Source organism: Nerophis ophidion, linkage group LG19, assembly GCF_033978795.1.
Source record: "Nerophis ophidion isolate RoL-2023_Sa linkage group LG19, RoL_Noph_v1.0, whole genome shotgun sequence".
Lineage (NCBI taxonomy): Eukaryota > Metazoa > Chordata > Actinopteri > Syngnathiformes > Syngnathidae > Nerophis > Nerophis ophidion.
The window spans coordinates 20,341,031-20,349,242 of NC_084629.1; the positions used below are offsets into that span (position 1 = coordinate 20,341,031).

General features: G+C 42.5%; 1 protein-coding gene across 3 annotated transcripts in view; it reads left to right on the plus strand.

Annotated features, from left to right (window-relative positions):
- Positions 1-7,095, plus strand: part of LOC133538154 (oocyte zinc finger protein XlCOF6.1-like) — a 28,798-nt gene extending 21,703 nt beyond the window's left edge. The window contains exons 2-6 of one of the 3 annotated variants that reach the window (XM_061879505.1): positions 389-446; positions 3,358-4,047; positions 4,124-4,324; positions 6,391-6,607; positions 6,676-7,094. In XM_061879505.1, the coding sequence (XP_061735489.1) occupies positions 410-446; positions 3,358-4,047; positions 4,124-4,324; positions 6,391-6,607; positions 6,676-6,928 (1,398 nt within the window). In that variant the 5' untranslated portion in view covers positions 389-409 and the 3' untranslated portion in view covers positions 6,929-7,094. Of the gene's footprint in view, positions 1-388; positions 447-3,357; positions 4,048-4,123; positions 4,325-6,390; positions 6,608-6,675 lie in introns of all 3 variants that reach the window. The other 2 variants (XM_061879503.1, XM_061879506.1) reach the window with 2 other exon arrangements.
- The last annotated feature ends 1,117 nt before the right edge of the window (positions 7,096-8,212 follow it).

The window sequence follows — 8,212 nt, forward strand, 5'->3', positions numbered from 1 at the left end:
TTTCTCAGTTCAAACAATAAATATCTTGTCTTTGCAGTCAATTCAATTGAATAGAAGTTGAAAAGGATTTGAAAATCATTGTATATTGTGTTTTTTTACCATTTACAGAATGTGCCAACTTCACTGGTTTTGGGGGGGGGGGTTATACATGTGTATGTTATATTTAAAATCAATATATTGATATATTACATCTACAATTATGTGTAAGTTATATTTAAGATATCGTGATAACTAGTACAATCATGTCCTTTATATTGAAAGTCAAAATAGACATATATATATATATATATATATATATATATATATATATATATATATATATATATATATATATATATATATATATATATATATATACACAATTGTGTGCTTTGTATTTAAAATTTAGAGCCCACCTACATGGAGGACAATGTCTTTTGCCACTGAACGAAATGAAAGCAACACTCGTAAGTAAATAACTTCATGTTATGTTGTTGAATAATTTTTTAAAACATGAGATTATGTTGCATGATGTGCACAGAGCACCTTTTAAGCACCGAAACTAGTATCCTGTTACATTTCGGCCTAATATTGATCTATGACATAATGTCCGCACACCATAATATCTTTACCAGAAAGTGAGTTTCGACAAAACCAAATATTTGTCAAGATGTTTTATTGAAACAAATACTTAACAGAAGCAACTTAAATTATTGTTTTTAAAGTAGCATGATTGATCACATTAAACAATAATAAACAAATAAAAATCTTAAAAATAAAGTCTGTTTTGGAAATATTTATAGGAAAAGTCAAATATAATCTAGGGCTGGGCGATATATCGAATACACTCGATATATCGCGGGTGTGTCTGTGCGATGTAAAAAATTACTATGTCATGAGTATTCGAGTATACATTCTCATGCAGTTGCTTTTAGCTGCGGGCCTTACACTACAGGCTTTTCTCACTCTTTCTTGTCTCTCCTTCTCACAGAGACATAAAACAAGCGCACCTTCTTATATACGTCACATACTGTCGCGCATGCTACTTATACACCCTCGCTGAGCAGAGAAGTAGCGGAATGGGTAAGGTTTGCTGTGGCAGGTGGTGCAAGCGGAGCGGTGTGATTTGTAATACGAGAGAGAGAAGGTGCAAATCTGGCAAAAAATGAAGGAAGAATAATTGATTCCCAAGAAAAACAGCAGTCCATTGTCCGGCGGGGGTTTGGCTTCAAGCGGGAAGATGATGAACAGACAACCGTAATATGTCAACAAAGTAGTGGCACTGCTAATTTGTAGCATCATTTGAAAAGTCACCCGCTAGAGAATGAAGAGTGCTAGAAACTCCGCATGTCATCATCTCCAGCCGGTGCCACAACCACAAAAGGCCAAACCAAAAAGCACTTAACCCAACTGAGCCTGGAGTCTTCCAATATTCCACATCAACACCGTACGAAAAAAACAGAAGGAGATCAAGTCCGCAGGAACCTACCACACACCGAAGGATATACAGAATTGGATTTCCTTTTAAGCAGTTAATTTTTTTTTGACTGTTATTGAAATATCTTGTGTGACATCATGCACAAAAGTGCACTTTATTTGTTTTAAACTATTATAGTGGCGTTCTTTACAAAAAGTGCACTTTAATGTAGTGTTGTTTTGATATGTCATCTTATTGTCCCCCCATGTCTAGCATTAAAAGATTACAGTTGGTACAAAATGCGGCTGCTAGACTTTTGACAAGAACAAGAAAGTTTGATCACATTACGCCTGTACTGGCTCACCTGCACTGGCTTCCTGTGCACTTAAGATGTGACTTTAAGGTTTTACTACTTACGTATAAAATACTACACGGTCTAGCTCCATCCTATCTTGCCGATTGTATTGTACCATATGTCCCGGCAAGAAATCTGCGTTCGAAGGACTCCGGCTTATTGGTGATTCCCAAAGCCCAAAAAAAGTCTGCGGGCTATAGAGCGTTTTCATTTCGGGCTCCAGTACTCTGGAATGCCCTCCCTGTAAAAGTTCGAGGTGCCACCTCAGTAGACGCATTTAAGTCTCACCTTAAAACTCATTTGTATACTCTAGCCTTTATATAGACTCCCTTTTTAGACCAGTTGATCTGCCGTTTCTTTTCTTTTTCTCCTATGTCCCACCCTCCCTTGTGGAGGGGGTCCGGACCGATCCGGTGGCCATGTACTGCTTGCCTGTGTATCGGCTGGGGACATCTCTGCGCTGCTGATCCGCCTCCACTTGGGATGTTTTCCTGCTGGCTACGCTGTGAACGGGACCCTCACTGCTGTGTTGGATCCACTTTAGACTGGACTCTCGCGACTGTGTTGGATCCCTTATGGATTGAACTTTCACAGTATCATGTTAGACCCGCTCGACATCCATTGCTTTCCTCCTCTTCAAGGTTCTCATAATCATCATTGTCACCGACGTCCCACTGGGTGTGAGTTTTCCTTGCCCTTATTTGGGCCTACCGAGGATGTCGTAGTGGTTTGTGTTGTGGTTTGTGCAGCCCTTTGAGACACTAGTGATTTAGGGCTATATAAGTAAACATTGATTGATTGATTGATTGATTGTCATCATGCACAAAAGTGCACTTGTAGCTTGTTTTAAATTGTCTCTGACAATCTTGCACTTTCTGTTTTGAAATGACAAAAAAGTTTGTGCCACTGCTTAATAACTGTTTAATAAATACAGTTTTGGTAAATTGACTCAGTTGTGATTTCCCGCTCTGCATGATAGTTTAAAAGTAGCATATATTAAGGCAGTATGAACAAGAATGTTATAATGTAGACACATTGAATCATCATACCGTTGTGATTATATGAAAAAATGTGTATTCAAGGCTAAGCCAAAATATGGAGTTATATATCATGACATGTCCTAAAAATATGGAGATATTTATTTATAAAAGGCCATATCGCCCAGCCCTAATATAATCTTTAATATTCTTTAAAGGAGACCTTTTGAAATGTTTTTTTCTGTATATAAAACACTTCCTTGTGGTCTACATAACATGTAGTGGTGCTTTTTGGTCAAAATATTGCATAGATTATGTTTTACAGATCATCTTCAAGCCACTTTCTGACCGGCTCTTGAGGATGTGCCATTTTGTCTCTTTTACATGCCTCCAATTTCTATGTCTTCTTAATATGACAAGTGGGAAGGTTTGTGTCATGTTTGTCCTCAAACAAAAAACAAAAATTGTATTTTTCCCACGTCTTTTTCCATTTTCAATGCTTTTTTAAAAATGCTCCAGGGAGCCAATAAGGCTTCGCTAAAGAGGTGCGGGTTGCTGACCCCCGCGTTAGATGTTTAGCTTCCATGAGGGAGCCTAATTCCTGTAACTGACTGACTTGTGATTGACAGGCGAACAGATGTTGGATCTGCCGCCGGAGCTCTGGGTGTCCGTGTTCAGTTACCTGAGCACGGAGGAAAAGCATGCCGTCCGCTGCTGCTGCAGGGCCCTCAGGAAGCTCATCGACCACCCTTACCTGTGGAGGAGGCACATTGTGGTGCTGAAGGATCTCAGCCGCTACACCCCTGGCTTCTGGGACACCCTGCGCCACCGCAAGGTGACCCGGTTGGTTGTGTGGAAATTTAAGCATAAGGATTGGTGGATGCTCGCCAAGTTCCTCCCAACGCTCACCGCCGTCGTGTTCAAGTATGTAGGGTTTCACAAGAGGAATAACCTGGACCTGGACTACCTCATGCTGTTCTCAGACCTCAAGGACTTAGGCGTACGGAACACTGCCTTGTCTAAGCCCATGCTGGGCCCCAGCCTCATCGCCCGGCTGACAGGTCGTCTGACACACCTGAGCATATGCAACGTCAGCCTGAAGTGCATCATCGCCTTCTTTAAAGCTGTGTCGCGCCTGAGCAACCTGCAGTACCTGCTCTTCCACCACCCGGGAGAAGTGAGTCCTGTGCCCTGCCAATACTTGACCCACATGATGGTGCAGCTGAAGAAGCTCAAACACCTCTCATGGGGATTGAGGGGGCGGCCGCAGCAACCTGTGCCCGGCGACTGCCTGAGCGTCCCGGACCCTCGGCATCCAGGTAAACCCATCCTCATGTGAACAGTAGTTCCATGGGCCAGGCCGAGAGAAGCTTGTTATTGAGTTGCCTTCCTCAGGATCCCAGTACGACGGCCCAGCTCTCACCACCTTGGAGCTGGAGGTCTACCATAATACCATCCTGCCCGAGGTGGCCTTGTGGAGCCTGACCTCGCTCAGATCGCTGACGGTGCGCTACAGGTCCTTTCCAGATGACGTGAATTGTCGCCTGAACTCCTGGCTAAGTCCCATCAAGCACCTGGAGTCTTTCAGCATCTACGGTGAGTTGATGCTAGGAGGTAACTTGATGAAGATGCTATCTAAACACATGGTGGTAATGTACACTCCCTAGGCTTGTAGTGGCGGATGTACGCTCTTCGGTGACCACACTTAGTTTCATTATGTAATAAGTGCCTGATGAAGGATACACCTCTCTTTCACTTTTACTATGTCACTGTACACTCTGAATATAGCTACACGAATCATTTATGCAAAGAAGGTGCATTTGAGGTGTGTTGTGAAACAGAGTTGATGTGAAAAATAAGTGTTATACCGAATTCTGTGTGTATTTTTTGCGTGTTGGTATTGAAGTGATATCATTTTGGGGCGGTATGGCATAGTGGGGAGAGCGGCCGTGCCAGAAACCTGAGGTTTGCAGGTTCGCTCCCCGCCTCTTGACATCCAAATCGCTGCCATTGTGTCCTTGGGCAAGGCACTTCACTCTTGCCCCCAGTGCCGCTCACACTGGTGAATGAATGATGAATGATTGATAGGTGGTGGCCGGAGGGGCTTCCGTCAGTCTACCCCAGCTGCCCTGGGGCTACAAATGTAGCTTACCACTACTAGGTGTGAATGAATGATGGATTCCCACTTCTCTGTGAGCGCTTTGAGTATCTAATATTAGAAAAGCGCAACATGAAATCTAATCCATTATTATTGTAATTATTATTATTATTTCCCGATCTGCTTTTTACAGGAAGATATAGAGTTTTATAGTCATTATTACAGTGAACAGGTTCAAAGAACAACAAAATTGGAGCAAATCCTCTAAGGTGCATACACAATAGTATAGTAATATAAAAAGTAAAAAATATTTTTAAAAACAATGCATAATAACGTATTTATATGTCAGTGTTTCCCCCAGAAAGTTTGTTAGTTAAGGTGGTGACTCTCCAGGGGGAGGGGACCGGGGATGGGGGTGGGTGTAAGGATCAGTGTATCTCGGCCTGTCACCATCACGTCCCCACCTCGTCGCTGCCATCACAGCCTGGGGGGGGGCAATAGACTACAGACTGTGGTGACGTAGGCCGGCTTCGTCGCGTGAAGAAGCCTACAACTTTTGATTGTGTTTTACATTTGTTTAGCGTCTTGAACCGAAAGCGCAAATGCCGTTCCGTCGTGTGATGTGTTTCTCCTCGAATGTCTTTTTCATTCATTACTCCATGCAACGTTTGTAAGTTTTAAGATATAACTAAAACTATTTAAACTTGCTATAGAACGTGCTATCATAATGTAATCAGCATCATTAGCATTAGCTAATATGCTGACACGTTCACAAGTGTCTTAGAATTATTAACCTGCAATGGCATGCTTTTTGTATTGTTTCAGTTTAACAAATTCCTCAGTAAATTCACCAAAACGTGACCGTGGAGTTATTGAGTCTGTTTAGCTGATTGGAGAACGCGCTTCCTCAGCTAGTGGGTCCACGATGATGACTTCAGTTTTTTTTGATTAACCGTTTTACTGCCGTTTTGCAGACACTGTTTGGAAACAATTATGGTATGTTAATGAAAATGTACAAATATTTATGCGTAAATAACTCATTTCACAACGTATATATCTGTCGTGTATAGTCCGGTGCGGCTAATATATGAGGAAAAAATGTCTTGCGGTGTGCTCCAAAGTCCGGAAAAAACAGTACTGACAAAAAAAAAGAAACCCAAACATTTGTTTAAGCAACAGTATTGGTAGTAATAGCATTTCTAACAATTTGATTATTGTTTTTCATCTTCAAAATGTATTCTTTAAAAAAAAAGATTAATTGTTTTAAAAATGTAATTTGGATGTAAATGTAAGCACATGTATTACAAATGAATAAGGAACTAATGTAAATAATTTATGGCTTTTGTCTCACAGCCATCCTACGTTGTTTGTCTGTTTATAATTGTGACAAAAATGTACTCATTCAATGATCTTGAAAATTAGAAGTATCAGATTTGGTATGACCGACACTGCCAATGTAACTACTTGGTATCAAAGCGACACCTTCATTTGTAGGATCACCAGAAACCAGATTTTAGCCCTCTATGTTGAACGTTCCCACAATGTTTTGCCGTTCCCAAGACAGGCATCAACATCCTGGCCAAGTACTGGACCAACATCCCCGCCAGCGTGACCAGGCTGACGCTGCGTGTGAACATCATTCTCAATGACTTGGAATCCATCGCTGCCAAAATCCCGTCTCTGGAGCACCTGGACATCAACAATAAAAACGAGAGCCAGCAGGGAAGCCTGTGTTGTTGCATTGCCAAGTTGTTCCCTCAGCTCAAGACGCTGCGAATAAGGTGAGACCCTCCTTGGTGGGGATCCGACTTTTTTCTTGAATTCTGAGCGCCGCTCTCTCGCCTTCCAGGTTCCACTTGCAGGGTCGGGGGTTGGACCTGTTGAGCCTCCACCATCTGCGGTACCTGGAGCGACTGGAGCTGATGGATTGCTCCAGGGTCCGGAAGAAATACCTGAAGCGGACCCCCTGCTCCATCCCCTCCATGCAGGACATCGCCAACAATTTGCGGGTGATGTCGGCCGACAGGATCACCGTGGTCAACATCCCTTCACCTCAGAGAAACCCTTTGAGTGATTGCTGCTGTGTGAAGGAGGGAGACTGATGACCCTAATGCATGGAAAATTGTATATGTGTATGGGTGTGTTCTCCCCAATGTTGAACTCGTTCCTAACGCCCCTGGAGATAAGCATCTTGCCTGCTTGTAATAAAAGGTTGTGTCCCGCATTAGAAGCAACCTGCTGTTCAGCACGACAACTTACAAAGCTTGGTGTCCTTAAATCACAACAGCCAAGACATATATCTTACGAATATACAGTAGATCCATACATTGCTTTTGAAACAAGTATCCTGTTGAAAACGTTGTGGAATAATGACGCGAGCACGTGACGTCACGGGTTGTAGCGGACATTTTCTTCCAGTACAGAACACGGCTATAAATCGTCTGCTTTAATCGCATAATTATACAGTATTCTGGACATCTTTTGCAATTTGTTCAATTAATAATGGAGACGTCAAATAAGAAAGATGTAGGTGGGAAGCGGTGTATTGCAGCTGCCTTTAGCAACACAAACACAGCCGTTGTTTCCTTGTCTACATTCCCGAAGGTGAAGCTTTACTATGGAACAGAGCGGTCAAGCGAACATGGTTCTCTACCACATGTCAACCGGCAGGTTTCGGTGAGAAAATTGTGGTAATAGGTCGGCTCTTAACGTAGACATGAGCGGAGCTCGTGTCGTTCCTCAAAGAGGCAGCTGCGACTCTCTTGCCTCCTCCGTGGCTTCCCTCAGAGACACTGGCGGTCACCACACCCCTCCGACTTTCAGGTACGACTATATAATCTCACTAAAACACTAGTAACACAATAAGGAGATAAGGGATTTTCCAGAATTATCCTAGTAAATGTGTCTAATAACATCTGAATCGCTCCCACTGCCTTCTCTTTTTTCTTTCTTCAATTCCTTTACTCTCACTATCCTCATCACAAATCTTTCATCCTCGCTCAAATTAATGGGGAAATTGTCGCTTTCTTGGTCCGAATCGCTCTCGCTGCTGGTGGCCATGATTGTAAACAATGTGAGAATGTGAGGAGCTCCACAACCTGTGACGTCACGCGCACATTGCTACTTCCGATACAGGCAAGGCTTTTTTATTAGCGACCAAAAGTTGCGAACTTTATCGTTGATGTTCTCTACTAAATCCTTTCTGCAAAATATGGCAATATCGCAAAATGATCAAGTATGACACATAGAATGGACCTGCTATCCCTGTTTAAATAAGAAACTCTCATTTCAGTAGGCCTTTAACTGTTCGTTTTGACAGGTGGTGCAAAGCGAGCAAGGCCAGCGATTTTAACTCTCTTAGAGAACTTGTCTTACTGGAGGCTTTT